Genomic DNA, 15,892 nt, shown 5'->3' with positions numbered 1-15,892 from the left:
GACGGCCTGCAGAGTAAGTCTAGCCCTCAAGTGTATCTCATAAGGCACTAAGAAAATTATTAAATAAAATCAAAAATAATTTATTGAAGGCTTGATCAGAAAATTGAATCATAGATTTCAAAATAATGATAATTGTAATGGGGTATTTTAACTGGTTCAGTACAAGTTTTCAACTCTGCCCAATGGGCTATGGAATGGGCAGGCTCATCAATTTGTAAAAAATGCAAATCAAATTGATTGACCTACCATCAAATGATGAATTGAAGAACGTCTTCAAGTCATCCTCTTCTACTGAAGAATTATGGATGGGATTGCCACAACATTTTGAGCTTCTAAAACAATTAGGTCTTCGTGTTTTTGGAATATTCAGATCAACAAGATTGTGTCAGTCTGCTTTCTCTTAGATTAATGTAGGGAAAAGAAAAAAACAATTTACTAAACTCAGTCATGAGCACTTTGATTATATAATCTGGATGCGAACTTTAAAAAGATAGCCCAGAATTTCCGAGCAAATTACAATCATTAGGACCCCAATATATATAAATAAAAATATTCAATCATCAATTACTTTCATAATGTTTTTAGACTGAACTGGACACGACTGTTTTTCTTCAGATCTAAATATGGACCGACACAACACTACCTATACCTGGTTTTAATGCTGTTTCTGTCGTTATTGATTCGGTTCTGTTCAGTCTTAGGACCAGTCCTTGGGACTAGAACGAATTAATAAAGAAGAAGCAAAGGTGAGTGTCATCATCAAGGACTGAACTGTATAACTTTTAAGAACTGAACTAGACCGGACCGAGAGTGAACTGCCAGGACTGCAGTAGAGGTGGATCATTCTAGAAAAAAATAAAAAGACTGCTGTCCTACAAGTCCGGTCCTAATAAAATTTGTCATTCCTAGGACCGGTCCTTATCAGTATTTTATGGTAACTATAAAAGGAGAAATGACTTATTTACTAACTATGTCCTTTCAGCTGTTCATCATAACCTCTTTCAAGAGATTAGAAAGCTGAAATTTAAATTAGGGGATGTGTGGCTTCCCCATTTTCCCCCTATAATCAACCTAAGTACGTATGTACCATAAAGTTATGATATTACTCATTCAACTTTTTTAAGATAAAGAATTAAGATTGATCAATTAATGTAATTAAGTTTCATGGATTAATTCATCATTTATAATTTTATTTTTATAAGAAAAGTAAAGGTAGTTTAATTTAATTCCCAAACATTTTTTTTTTTACTTCCCCTGTAATGGATGGGCCGAATATGTGTTAATAAACTCCTTTCATTAATAATTAAGCATGTATGTTATGTCATAATTTATTTATGCATATATTAATTATACCTTTTCATTTAGTGTTGTTATCAAGGTATTGGATTCCTCCTGATTCAGAGTAGAAGAAGAAGTAGATGATACACTCTGCCCATTTGTTAAGTGATTTGAGCCTTCTCCTCGGATATTCAGACTCTCGATCATTTGACGGTTCTCTTCCTCTCTTTCAGCCATTTTAGCTTCCATATTCTTAAGGGTGTTTTTGGTTTTATTTAATTCCTTTCGAAGAGTTTCATTCGAGGATAGTGATTCGGGTTTAGAGGACTGTAAGGCGTAATAAAGGGACATTATTAATTTCAAATATAAGGCGTAGATTACATATATTCCTTAAAAAGGTATTTTAGTGAGATTAAATAGGCCCATAGAGGATCATTATTAATAGGGTCTAGTTGCTAAGATTAAAAAACTGACACAGATTACATTATTATTTATAACTCAATCACATTTCCTTTTCCTTCAATTCAATTTTTAATCTTTGTTCCACATATCCATTAAGATTAATTAAGCTATTCAGCGTAAGACGCATTTTTCATTAATTAGGTTTAATTTCAATAAATCGCAACAATTTTTCAGAGTTATAATAAATAATAGGCATTGCTTCACCTTTAGTTAACTGTTTGTTTCTTTGTTTGATGCTAGAACTATATGTAGCCCGTGAATAAAAAAGCAAGCTAAATTGAATTTTCCCAAATTGAGAGTGAATTATAATTATATTCATTGACGTATGATCTCATCTCCAATCTCTATCAACAAATTATTTTTATTCACCCTTTGGGAGTGCTGCAAATTGCACTTGAAGTAGCCAAAACTGATCCTCACAATAAATAATGATAAATATTCATGTTTTTGCCCGGTTCAGATTCAGCGGTTCTTTCGGTCCTGGTATCGGTTCTTTCATTTCAACAGTTTCGGTCTCGGTTCTTTATATACAGGCTTAGTTTGGTAACAGGGACTTAAAACAAGGGGTGTCATTAGAAAATTCGGGTCCATGCAATGATAATAGATGCAAATAGAGTAGCAGCTACCTTTTACGCAAAGTACTGGAATAGTACTCCAAGTTCCAACAGGTGTCCTGTACACTCAGGTTGATAAGACAATGGTTTAAAAGGATGGATCGTGAGGGGAGGCTAGGAGGGGAGAGGGCGCAGGAAGATGGAGAATTGAGGATTGCTTTCATTCTACATATACATAGTACACATGTTTTTAATAAAAGGTTAAAAGAAATACAAGGTTGTACCATAACGTGTGTACGACTGATGTTTGAGTTCCACCACGCTTTTAATATTGACGTCATGGTAAATGAGTGGTTGCGTGTTTTGTCCAAATCTGCCTGTCTTTTCCAGCAGTCGATAGAATACATAAGATTGAAAATTCTAGAAAACCCGATTACATGATGGTCTAACCTTGTATTTCTATTAACCTTGCCTTAAATCACTTTTCCAAGTCCATTAGAAGCCCTTGGCTTTTTGGAACTCAGATACAACTGTATCCCCCTAGCGACGTAAAAGAAATCATTGGAAAACTATGCAAATGCAAGCAAAAAAACTCAGAAAATTGACTTATTGATTAAAGCTAATATAGATTGTACTTTCTTTATATGTCCTATACAGGAACAAAAATTTGAAGATACATTTGACACATAAAAATGGATGTTTATCTGAAATATCTGTCATTTTCTGAATCATTTGTCAATTTTTTTCATTTATTCTCTCCTTTTGTCATCAAACGTCAATTTATAGGATGCCACAAAAACATTGCATTTTGAGCATAAATTTTCACACCTATATACCTTTTTTAGTATTTTGAATTTCTGGAATATTTAAATGGATAATTTTTGCAATATTCGCAAAAATGAACCAGTTATCGAGGGTTATTTTTTTCCAAGATATTGTTCTTCATAACTTTTTTGGTTTTCTAAGTACGAAAAAAATCTTGGTAGTTTAATGATCCTCTTAACAATACCAATAAATACTATTTTTTTGGTTTTTGAAAAAATAGCTGCAAAACAGTATTTTTGCAATTTTTTCATGAACTTCGATTTGGCAATTTTTTGACAAAAAAATAAGTTGGACATCTCATTTATATAGACAAACTTTTTCATGCATATATGTTAATATGTGATCTGAATACAATTATTTTTTTTTTTCAAATTCATAATGATACAGTTCATATAATATACAGGCGCTATATGACCCTAACGCTCGCCCGCACGGAAGGGTTTAAATATTAAGAAGAACAGACCATTGTCAAAAATGAAATAATAATTATAACAGCATTGGAAAATAAAAATAAATTGTTTACAACAATTTAAACTCACACGCTAAAAAATACTTAAAATTTACAACCCCTCCCCATTGATATTTCAATCTAAGGCCTTAGAATTAATAGAGTAGTTATAGTAAAAAAAATATATAACAGTTAATTAAATAATAGCATGATGACTCTAAACAGTCACGTAACAAGATCTATGGGCCAAGGAATAACCTATAAATGGAATGGAAATAGGACATCTACTCGTAATCCCCCTTCCCAACAACTATCCCTCGTGCTTTAACTCCCGAGCAAGTATCCCGCCCCCGTCCTTTTACCCCCTAGAATTTCTTTTTTATAATTATTACTAGAGTAGGTTTGCCTAAATTAAAATTAATTAAGAATTATTTTGTTTAATATATAGCAAAAAATAGAGACCCTAAAATCTTACGAATCATTCTCTCTGAATGTTAATGTTGGTATGTATATTTGCGCCCTTTTTTTATAAGGAGATAGAGTTGGGTTGTCCTGGCGTTGACCAGGACATTAAGAAATTAAAAATAATGCTGAACTCTTCTGATTTTTTAAAGGAGAAGTTTAGAGAAGAAAAAATATTCAGTTTGAACAATCGTTTGCTCATGCTTCATATTATTCTCAAAAATCAATTGTCTTATTCATTCTTTTTCTTAGTATCTTCATAAAAAAAGAGAGCAAAGAACCAACATGTAGCGAGAATCAATTTTAAAATTTTAACATCTTTATATTTTGTTTAACATGAAATAGTGGTTTGTTAGTCAAAAAGATTGTTTTTTAGAAAAATGCTACTTTATGGTTATCATGGCATTGAAGGTCAAAAAATGGTTACCAGAGCCCTTTCTTGAGCCTTAAAAACCTACATGAAAAATTTCAGAAAAATTCATCCATTGGTTTGGCTCTGATTCCAGGACACACACACACACAGACATTCGCATTTAATATTATTAATGAGAAGTACAGCTACTAAATGATAGAGGGCCAAAGTAATAAATGAATGTTATGGTTGTTTGGAGCGGTTGTTGGGCAATGCAACTTTTAAGTTAGAATGGGAAAGTAATCAGGATTTCTATAAATCATCTATCCATTAATACTAAAATAAAAACATTTCTCAATTAAAATAAATACCTGATTGTTTCGCCATGGGCATAACATATCAGCTTCAATAAATATTTGGTAAAACATTGAGTTTTAGTGGGTTATTTTATACGTTGAATTTAGGAATCAATTTTTGAAGGATAACTCCAAGATAAATATGCAGACCTTTCTGTGTCTTTTTACAAATTTGAATTTATTTTCGTGCGTCTAAGTACATATAAGGCGTAGGTAGGGTCAAAGTAAATAGAAATACTAGGTGTAATCATGTAATCGGGCTTCCTAGAATTTTCTATTTGATGTATCCTACCGACTGCACGGCAAAACAGACAAATTTTGACGTCATAGAGTATAACAACGTTATATTAACAGCATATTTTATAATACTAGAAATTATATGATTAACAGTAACAGTATATCCTCTTTGACATGACTATTAAAAAGCATGGTAGAAGTTAAAATCAGTAGAAAAAGCGTTATGGTATCTAAGGGTGATAATTTTGGTAAAAATAGAAAAGCGTGCGAGGAGAAAAGAATAAATACGCATGGCATCATTGATTAAATAATATACATCTTCTTCTATCAAGAACGTTATCATTCCCGCCTATATTATTCAATATTAATATAATATTAGATACTGATAGTCGATAGAGAACTGAATAAAATGCCTAAAATAGCGTCGCCTTCTGTCTGGATTTATGAAAATGGAGGCCCAGGAATTTGGAAAATACTTACCTTATGAGAAACAAATGGCTTGTTGGATTTGTCGATATAAATGTACCTTTAGTCCCTTGTCTAGAATTACACGCCACTCATTATCCTCATCTCATATCAAGAGCATAGATATTCATCTAAAAAATCAAGTTAATGATGAATACATCAAGACAGACTTTAACTGTGATCTCACAAAGGTGCTTATTACATGTAATATACCCTTATCCATTGCTAATCATCCTACGTTCAAAAAATTTATGGAGAAATACACGGGTAAACACGTCCATTCCTGGATGTTGGTAATGATGTCATTTATAGATATACCTCCATTGTAAATTGTGAAGTTGAGATAATTTTCAGCATGTCTTGAGTCATCTATACCACGATGTAGTTACGATCATGTTATCAGTAAAAAGTATAAAATATTTACTAATTTCGAAATGGAACTCTGAATTTGTACTATCTAACAGTAAGTATTCAATTTTTTTTAATCTAACCATAAAATATGATTCTATTTTAGCTAAACATATCAAGAATTATGATACACAACTCATTAAATGGCAAAAACAACTGCTTAAATGGTCACAACAACGGGGGTAGTAGCTTTGTATGGTTCGCAACTAGTTTGTCTGACACTAATTTCTTCACTTAAGGCTTAGCTGTGGTTGATAAGCTCCAAAAAATGGTGTTCAGAAAACTCATAAAAGGCAAAAACAACTGCTTAAATGGTCACAACAATGGGGGTAGTAGCTTTGGATTGTTCGCAACTAGTTTGTCTGACACTAATTTCTTCACTTAAGGCTTAGCTGTGGTTGATAAGCTCCAAAAAATGGTGTTCAGAAAACTCATAAAAGGCAAAAACAACTGCTTAAATGGTCACAACAACTGGGGTAGTAGCTTTGGATGGTTCGCAACTATTTTGTCTGACACTAGTTTTTTCACTTAAAGACTTGGGTATGATCGTTAGGTTTTCCAATATTACATAGTAAATAAAGATTACTTTTTTGTCACTTAAGGATTAGCTATGGTTCACAAGCTCCAAGAAATGGTGTTCAGAAAACTCATAAAAAGGCAAAAACAACGGCTTAAATCGTCACAACAACGGAGGTAGTTGCATTGGGTGTAGCATTATAAATCGCAATGTATGTATCCTTCATGATAATATATGTTGTTATACAAGCATAAATAACGGGGGGAAATCTTTTTTGATGACCTTAATAAGGAGTAATATCGCCGGACATTACTACATAATTAGCTTTTGCTCTAAATCTTTACGATGTCATGTTAGAAAACTACATTAAGTCAAGAATGGTTGCCTGAATTGTCTTATCAGTTATAAATGAGTCTTAATTTTATATATAAGATAAGTAATTAAGGTTTAAAATTTGACTGCATGGATTAACTTTTTTTTTTAAAGATAAACATGAAATAAATGAAAGTGTGATTATAAAAGCTGTTCGTACTAAGATTGGAAGAAGATATGGATTTAAATCTAACATTATTTTATGGTTTTGACATTTACTTTACTATTAATAATTAGTTAGATCTCATCGGTAGAGATATATCTATCCTGTGCACAATTATATATAGCAACTTCCACATGAAGAAGAGGGGTGATTATCTTTTTGATTAAACTCCACGTCTCGCTTGTGTATTGCAACCTAAAGTTATGACATATTGAACTGAATTCCGATGTTAGAACAAGAAAATATTATTTGCTTCAATCTATTATTTCAATATTCTGTATTTATAATTTATTGTTATTATTAGTTATATGAATCTAATTGTTTAATTTTGTATATTTAACATAAATGTTTAATGGTTTATTTTTTAGTATGCAGATTATATTTAATTTAAGCCTTCTTTTTTAAACTTGGAACTTCAAATATATTTTGAAATGCCCTACTATGTCGTTTCATTAGTTATTATTCTGAGAATGTGGTTCATAATTAATTACAATTTGATGGAGTGTGACGTTTTCAAATCTACTGTAAAAGATAAAAAACGTCAAAGTCAATTATACCTAGTATATCTTCATTAAACAGTTTGCTAATAAATACTTTCGTTATACCCTCAAAAATAATAATAAAGCAGGGCTATGATAATCACATCAGTATTTTAAACAATGATACCATATGTCTTTCTCCCCCTCCCTTCTCCTGGCACGCGTTTTTCTCTACAATATTATCAACTATGGATATATATAACCTTGTATTTCTATTAACCTGGGGTAAAGTTTGTTTTTTTCTTGAGGGAAGTCATTTTTTTTATTGTCTAGGAAATTTTAACTTATTTTTTTTTTAATTTTATTTATATTTTAAATAAAATGCTTTGTTTGAATGACTTTTTTAGGGAATCGAATATTTTTTCCATGACCAAAATCAATTTATTCAAAAAATCTACGATGATCGGGCGGGTGTAGAACGCAAGAAAAATCTCTTGACTAGGAGATAAAATCAGTGGACCATTACGTTTAATGTTTTCATCTTTTTAAAAATTATTGCAATGTGTGCAATAAATTTAAATGGTTCCCATAAAACAAAGAGTCCCTTCCAGGTATGAAAACATACCTCTAATTCTGCAAAAAAAGAAAAAAAAAACCACTAACTAATGATATAAATCCTTGCCAAATACTACGTCGTTTTTTTAGAGAGGGTCGCATAATATATATATATATATATTTATTTATTACTTGGTATAAATATAATATTATATGAATCATATTTTTAAACTCATGATTTTGCATCGGCAGAGTTGGCCAAGATCGAATATCAGACCACGTTTGTGCAGTTTAACTGTCTAGCTGTCTAAACTAATATTTTCAAAGCAGACATATTTGTTAGATCTATTTTCTTTCTTTTCGATCATCGACTCCTGCTACTCTACAAGAGAAACAAATACTATTTTGTGCGCGCACGGATATTTTGGCAGAGAGGTCTGAGTGAGTAACTCCTGCATACGCATACTAAACATCATCATCTGAAGTGAAAAGAAGTGAGTGAGTGAGAGAGAGAGAGAGAGAGAGAGAGAGAGAGAAGTTCCTTATTATAAAATAAAATTGTTAATGGAGTTGTGTTCAAGGCTTCTTGGAATTTGGTAGTGGGAGCTCAGCTGTGAGTTGAGGGTGTATGCTATTCTGGAACATGAGGGTCCTCCTCCCCCACAACTAGAGGAAAGTATTGGCTCATCATCCCTGCTCCATTGAGAGAGCGTGGAAGTAAGGAAGAGAGAGAGATAAAAGGACAAGACCATGAGTTTTCTTCTGGGGAGTCGATCCTCCAAGACTTTCAAGCCCAAGAAGAATATCCCTGAAGGCACTCATCAGCATGACCTGATGAAACATGCTGCTGCCACGCTTGGCTCTGGAAACCTCCGACTGGCTGTGATCCTCCCGGAAGGAGAAGACGTGAACGAATGGGTCGCAGTGAACACCGTGGACTTTTTCAATCAGATCAATATGCTCTACGGAACCATCACGGAGTTTTGCACGGAAGAGCGCTGCTCCATAATGAGTGCAGGCCCCAAATATGAATATCACTGGGCAGACGGACACACAGTCAAAAAGCCCATCAAATGTTCTGCTCCTAAATACATTGATTATTTGATGACTTGGGTCCAGGATCAGCTAGATGACGAATCTCTTTTCCCGAGTAAAATCGGGGTTCCCTTCCCTAAAAACTTTATGGTCATAGCCAAAACAATCCTCAAGAGATTGTTTCGTGTCTATGCACACATTTATCATCAACATTTCCGGGAGATTGTTTCCCTGGGGGAAGAGGCTCATTTGAATACATCATTTAAACATTTCATTTACTTTGTTCAGGAGTTTGATTTAATTGAACGAAAGGAACTTGCACCATTACAAGAGCTCATTGAAAGGCTAACAGCCATTTCTTCCGTTTCATCAGAGCTATCATCCTCATCATCATCTGGGAAGTAAGGACTCAGTCCCTTTATCCTTGTAGTAAATGAGTGCTGTGCGTGCGTGCAAGTAAGGAAGCAAATTCGATGGATAAGAGACCAAGGAAATGACTCGTATAAGTGCCCTTATTTTATGTGTAATTAATACATTATGAATGAAGAGAAAAAACTAAATTGTTTGTAATCTTCAGTCCTCTCTTAATTTACTCTCTCCGTCAGGAGAACAACTCAATAGAGGGGACTGCAAAATGACTTTATAATCCAGTAATATAATTTATAATCATATTTTTCATTAATTAGCTAACCCTTCTCCTATTCCTGGTAAATTAAGCGTTTTTGCTGTTATATACCAGCGTTGAAAATCCCAAACTCTTGTTTTTAAATTGTAAGGATATCATGTTATAAGCTATGAATTTTTGTAATAAATCACTTTAAAATTTTTGTCTACATGGTTCTGATGAAATTATTTTATGCAATTGGTAATTTAAGAAAAAGTTCATAATCATCCCTTTAATGTCATGCTCATCAGGATCACGCTGTTTTGTCTGACATTTCAAAGTTAGTTAATAAAAGGAGGAAATAACTTAAATGTAATACACGGAAAAGCGATACACACAAATTGATTGAAATATATGTATTAATAAATATAAATAGATAGATAAGTTACATTAGGAGCCGCTCCATTGGTTGTCGGTTGATGGTGTGGATCAAGGAGTTTTTGAATTTCTTCGTGAGCCTGAGATATTTTATCCTCATAGACCTCCCTCATATTCTCCATGTCTAATGCCAAATCATCATTTCGAGTATTGAGAGAATATATCACTTTAGTCAATTGAGCTATCTTTTTAGATAGCTTGTAAAGCATTTCTGGGCTGACAGTCTTGGTGTCATGAGGATGAAGAGTGCTCTCTCCTCCATTCGTGACGGAAGGGGCTCCATTGCACATTTCACTGGAGTTCATTGTAACTATTTCATTATTCTATTATTAAGGACAATATAGATGATAATTATTTTTATTTGTTAGAGAAGTTTCCCACTTGACTTGAAAACTGATTCAAGCATTTGGATCTTTGCCAGAAATTTAGCTACTTGCAGCTTGTCCGCTTTCTTGAAAAGAAAGATATCTAAAATAAATAAATTATTATAAACGAGTGGCTATTTTAAATCATTCCATGGATATTGATTGAGATGACGCATCAAAACATGTTTGTAGCATTCATTGATTTTGTAGTGATCCAGGTTTGAGAGTGAATTAAAAGTTCGTTCTCAGTTGGATCTCGTACCTCAAACATAGAAAATGAAATTTATATTCGCGCTTTCCTTGGCCATTCTTGTTTTCCTCCTGATCGTAGTAGAAGGCTCAATAGATCAGGAAAAATCCAATCCCTTACACCAAAGATTCCCCGGATCTATCCTTAAGTTCTCTAAAAACAAAGATCGTGATTGGGACCAACTAATGGAAATTTTGAAAGACGAGGGGCCCCAAGTTCCAGACTTTATATCTATTCATCCTCTTAAAGAAACTGACCCGAATCCATTAGCATAAGTTTAATTTTATGTATTTAATTTCATTATAATTAAATAAATTATAGACTTATAATAATATTACACATATCATCAAATTGATAATGACTATTGTAGTTGTAACAAATATGCAGTTTAGACTCTCTCTTATGATTATTTATCAGGATACGATAAGGTGTTATACAATGATTCAATGAATAATGTCGACTCAGTATTATATATTTTTGTATGTTAACCATTTACATATGTCGTATGTTTCCCATTCCTCCATGCCCTGCTTGAGAAGCTCCCTTATTATAGCCCGCTTGAAGTCCAATTTGAGAATCCCGTCCAGCTTTTATTTGATCCTCTGTGAAATTACGTTCATTTTTAGTAGCCATTTTTGGACCAATCCAAGGACCTGTGTACTCGGGGTGCTTTTGTGTTATACGACTCAGAGAATAGAGACAGATAATTACTTGAGGAATATTTCTAGCCTCAAAGAGATCAGGAGTTTGAAAAACTTCTTCTTCTGGTACTCCATAGTCTTTAGCGGCTCTCTGAAATAAGATAAGTAAAGTAGAGTACTAACTATTATTCCCCCCTCGAGTCATATTACATATAATGTACTTGAATTGTATACTGACTCACCAAAAATGCATTTATGTTTTCCATTAGGAGAAAGGCAGATCCCTTTTCTTTAATCCTTGTTATAGCTCCTGGAGATATTTTGTTCATTAATTTGCATAATATCACTCCGTTCTGTAGAATTACCTCAAAACCATCCTGGGACAAGGGCTCTTCTAGAACAGACGCAATCCAATCCAAAATTTCAGTTTCTCCCTTGGAAGAACTAGAGACCATTCTCAAACCTTCAAAATTAAATCTATATAAATATGCATTAATGGTTATAAATAACATATACCGCAAATTGTACGGTATAAGATTTTCAACGATATTCTACTGTTTTATAGTAATGTTAATGAAAATAAAGTCATTGTGCCGTTTCCTTAGCTCCGGGAGAAAACTTTATTTAATGAATATGGGGAAAAATCTAAGATCATATTTTTAAAGATTACTAACTTAATACTTATAATATATATTTATTCACTCAAGCAATAAAGAAGAAAGCCTTTAAAAAATTAGTAATAACATGCAGAGTTAATAGACGACTCAGATGTAGATTGTGTAGATGATTGTCTTTGCATGTACAAAGTTTCCGATCGATCAGTTTTAACATGCATTAATCAATTTGTACACGCCTTCTTCGAATTACTGAGTCATATTCATAAATGATAACATGGAGTCATTATTAACAGTCTACAATTGGTTTATTAGTTGGTGTGGCATTCCATTTTCATAATTGGATTATTGAGACACTTTGATCATTAGTTGACTCGAGGTGGCACGTCCTGAGATAGCTTCTGACTCTTGGCGAGAGAGTTTTGAATTCTATTGGTTTTTTTCTAATGTATTAACCAACCGGCTCATGTCAAGACTTCCTCTCTCATATTTAGTTGTATTGACAAAAAGTAAATTGTGATCTGCTCTAGTAATGGCATTCCGCTTAGCTATAGTGGGTCAATGTTTGGGAATAGCAAAAATAAAGTGAGAGGTGTTTAGATCCACGCAAGCGTTAATTAACCCATCTCAGCAATCTGATATCTATATACATAGCTCTCATGATGGATAGCTCATGTGATGTTCCAGCTCTATTCCGAGACATACGATTGAGTAGATCACTTGTTATTGTATAGCTTAATGATGTTTCTCGTCAACTTTTTTCTCCTTGAAGTTCTGGATATCCTGATCGCACTTATCCTGGTTCTTAGTGATTACGTTCGTTCGATCATCCATTAGCACGAACTGATCTTCCTTGGGAGATGATGGCTCATGTTCTATTGTCTGCATCTCCTCTTTCTCTTGACTGGGGAGCTCCATACTTTCAGACTCTGGACTTGGACTCAAAGCGTAGGTTGTCATGTCGGGACCCTTTGTCTCCGGTAAACCCTTCATCCCTAAATAGTTATCAATAACTTTATGATCTTGATATTAGCTATCACAGTAGAGAAGAGTGCCTTTTGAATCTGCGCCTCTTGCCGATCAGTCATCATTGGTTCATAAAAACCCTCTTCTTATATCAGTTGGGCAAATGGACTTTGGTATGCTATGGATTCATTTTCAATATATAGCTCCAATGCACGTGTTCCCTTGAAGTCTGACAATAGTGACTATTATTTCCTATACGTACATAATTATTAATTAAATATAAGGAAATTCAGTGAAATTAAGGATTTGTAATGAGTATCTATTCTCCATGAAATTGCATATTGGATATTTCGTCTTTTATGATCAAGTCATGCATGGATATATTCAACTACAAAATGTAGAATTTAAATTATAATCTTCTGTTATACTTGTGGAAGTGTCTCAAATTTGTTCGATTCTGTTAACTTTTTAATTAATTAAACTTTTTGAGGACATGTAAGGGACCAAATGAATATTGTCGGAAACAAAAGTTATTTGAAATTTTACGTGTTTGTTTTTTTACAATATAAAATACTTCCGCCTTTACTTGCATCCCTAGGGTTATTACTTATTCGAATCTACAAATGGGGGATTCATTCGACACATAGTACACACTTTTTCTTTCTTCGAAACTTTTTGGTTTATTAATTAACTATAACTTATTAGTAATAAAAAAAAGGTCAAAAAAAAATTGTATTGTTATTTTAGGGTGTTACTTTTTAACCTATCATTTGACACAAACTGATTAGTTCAGGGATTTACAAGGACATCTTTTACTTTATCATTCATCTCTTAGTAAAAGATGTCTTTGTGGAAATTTACCCTCAAAGAACAAAACTATGACACATACACGGTTTTATTAATGAAGAGATGTAGAACAGAAGCACTTTTAAAATTACAAATTTATTAATAGATGGCCGAGAATTTCGCGGGGAAACATTATATGAACAAACCTTTGGAAGCGAATACGAAAAGCACCAAAAATATTAAGAAACCTCAGTCAGTTGCCACTATCACATCAACAAAATAAGTGATAATTGAAGTAGTGAAACTCAAATATGACGAGATTAAAACTCTTAACCTGAAAAAGACGTATACAATATAATACGTATATAATATGACGTACTTTAAGGAATTAATTACTGGATAGGAGGAGGCCGGTTAGTACTAAACCTCGATGGTATTATATATTTATATATAATATATATGAATCTCACCGTCGCTCGTTCTTGTGCTAACCTCCCTTTGCGGATTGCTTATTTCAAAAATGATCCCACCTGATTTTAACCCTTTATGACATAAATTATGTTTGAATTAGATTTTTAAATTTTTCTCGCATATATGAAGTATATTCTGTATAGCTATCACATATTTAGCATAAAAATAAAATATTTTTAAATAAACCTGTATTTAATTGATGTGTCCCAAATTTGGAACATAAGGCACACAGACATGTATGTTTTTGTCAAATGGTCAAATATATCACATGGGGGCATAGAAATGCAAAATGTCATATTAAGTATTTATTAGTCTATAATACTTAAAATAATGATTATATTAGCACATAACTCATGGGATTTATAGCACAAAATTGTTAGAGACGATGAGGAGCAATCAAAATACATGCACACCTATTGATTTTGAGATGTAACTGAAATACTATGCGTGTTTTTGCGCAATACATATTATCCGTGTTGTTGTAAACGTGTACTGAACCGGTATGATAAGTTTTTAACAGATGCATTCAGTTATTTGACTTATAATTTATAAGTAATTTTCCAAATGTACCAAATCTGGCACATAGGGGGATAAAGGGTTAAGAGTGCCCACTGCCCAGTAATTTTGCCTTAAAATATAAATAAATGATGTTTACACGGTGTTATTCTTAATTTTTGGTTAAAATTGATGTTTCCTTTCAATTATTAATTCAAAATATGCAATAATTATTACTATAAAATGTATTAAATTATTGTTTTCTGTTGGAATAATGAGGAAATTATGCTCTTGTCTCATATTATGCGTGTTCGTCAATCCATATTGTGTCTTTTCTAGTATGAGTAACTCATCATGTCTAATGTTAATTAGTAACGGAGAAGTGATTAACAATTCTTCTATTCGGATCGTTGTCGTGATAATTTATTTTTCTTATTATACTAATTTTATTACTTATTTGTTTTATAGTAATACATATAATATATTTGATTAAAAAGTTCAAAGGGGACATCAATTTTAAGCCAAAATAAAAAACGACGTATAAATCACATTTATTTATATATTAAGCCGAAATCTCATTGACGCAAAATGACTTAAGGTGAAATTACCTAGCTCTGATTTTAAGCAGTGCAAGTGAGTAAATTTCCTAACAAAATCATTTAGATTCTGTACTTGGTATTCTGGTATATATTGTCAGAGTAAGAGGCCATTAAATTTTGAGAAGTCAAGGTAGCACAAAACGTTAAAAATACGCAATCGACCGCAACTATAGAACATATTGAGGTACAGAGCTCAAATAGGGGTCAAATTACGTTGGTTTAACATAAATCCTTCATATTGCCAAAAATTCAATATAAGGAAAATTACTATAGGTAAAGGTTTCCGCTCTATCGAATGTCCATTCTAGTTACCCGTATAATAGGTAGGATTAGTTAATCAAATTCAATTTTATCCCAACTTTTCGGATGCAAAAGGATTTTTTAAGCACTCTTGGGGGGAAAAAATAGTTTCCAAAGAATTTCATTCGACTACAATTAGTTTTTCCCCCAAATTATTATGTATTATTTTCTTATCACATGGAAAAAGGAACTTTAGTGAAGCTTTTGAAATTCAACAACATAACTTTAAAATTAAAACTTCTGAATTCCTTTGCAAATAGAGAATGTAGTTTAAAATAAAGTAATTTTCAAACGACTATGGAGGTCAAAAATCGCCTATGGAAGACTGAAACTTTATTAACATAAAATATAATGGAATGTAGAATTAACAGGTCATCCTTAAAATTGTCGCCCTT

At 32.6% G+C, this 15,892-nt stretch overlaps 3 protein-coding genes across 6 annotated transcripts in view; 1 reads left to right on the top strand and 2 right to left on the bottom strand.

Annotated features, from left to right (window-relative positions):
- LOC121124038 (uncharacterized) overlaps positions 1-10,745 on the bottom strand; it is a 38,959-nt gene extending 28,214 nt beyond the window's left edge. For all 3 annotated transcript variants that reach the window (XM_040719140.2, XM_040719141.2, XM_071891109.1), the window contains exons 1-2: positions 10,022-10,745; positions 1,354-1,605 (exon numbers count right to left, since the gene is read on the bottom strand). In XM_040719140.2, coding sequence (XP_040575074.1) covers positions 1,354-1,605; positions 10,022-10,315 — 546 coding nt within the window. In that variant the 5' untranslated portion in view covers positions 10,316-10,745. The remainder of the gene's footprint in view (positions 1-1,353; positions 1,606-10,021) is intronic.
- On the top strand, positions 8,129-9,801 carry mats (MOB kinase activator-like 1). Its single transcript, XM_040719147.2, has one exon. It carries the CDS (start codon positions 8,684-8,686, stop codon positions 9,371-9,373), a length of 690 nt encoding a protein of 229 aa, XP_040575081.1. The 5' UTR covers positions 8,129-8,683; the 3' UTR covers positions 9,374-9,801.
- Positions 10,746-10,897: 152 nt separating the features above from the next.
- LOC121124043 (myophilin) lies at positions 10,898-14,533 on the bottom strand. 2 transcript variants are annotated; one of them, XM_040719149.2, is made up of 4 exons: positions 14,029-14,533; positions 13,839-13,966; positions 11,509-11,743; positions 10,898-11,417 (listed from the first exon to the last, which is right to left on the bottom strand). In XM_040719149.2, exons 3-4 carry the CDS (start codon positions 11,719-11,721, stop codon positions 11,118-11,120), a joined length of 513 nt encoding a protein of 170 aa, XP_040575083.1. In that variant the 5' UTR covers positions 11,722-11,743; positions 13,839-13,966; positions 14,029-14,533; the 3' UTR covers positions 10,898-11,117. The 2 variants fall into 2 exon arrangements, with proteins under 2 accessions (XP_040575083.1, XP_040575082.1); XM_040719148.2 differs by having other exon boundaries at positions 11,509-11,729.
- Between the last annotated feature and the right edge of the window lie 1,359 nt (positions 14,534-15,892).

Source organism: Lepeophtheirus salmonis, chromosome 9 (genome assembly GCF_016086655.4).
Source record: "Lepeophtheirus salmonis chromosome 9, UVic_Lsal_1.4, whole genome shotgun sequence".
NCBI classification, from domain to species: domain Eukaryota; kingdom Metazoa; phylum Arthropoda; class Copepoda; order Siphonostomatoida; family Caligidae; genus Lepeophtheirus; species Lepeophtheirus salmonis.
This window is presented reverse-complemented; position numbering and strand designations above follow the sequence as displayed.

Coding starts and splice junctions, on each gene's coding strand:
- mats (XM_040719147.2), top strand. CDS start 8,684: ATGAGTTTTCTTCTGGGGAGTCGATCCTCCAAGACTTTCAAGCCCAAG.
- LOC121124043 (XM_040719149.2), bottom strand. CDS start 11,721: ATGGTCTCTAGTTCTTCCAAGGGAGAAACTGAAATTTTGGATTGGATT. Junction 11,418..11,508: donor AAAACATAAATGCATTTTTG/GTGAGTCAGTAT, acceptor ATCTTATTTCAG/AGAGCCGCTAAAGACTATGG.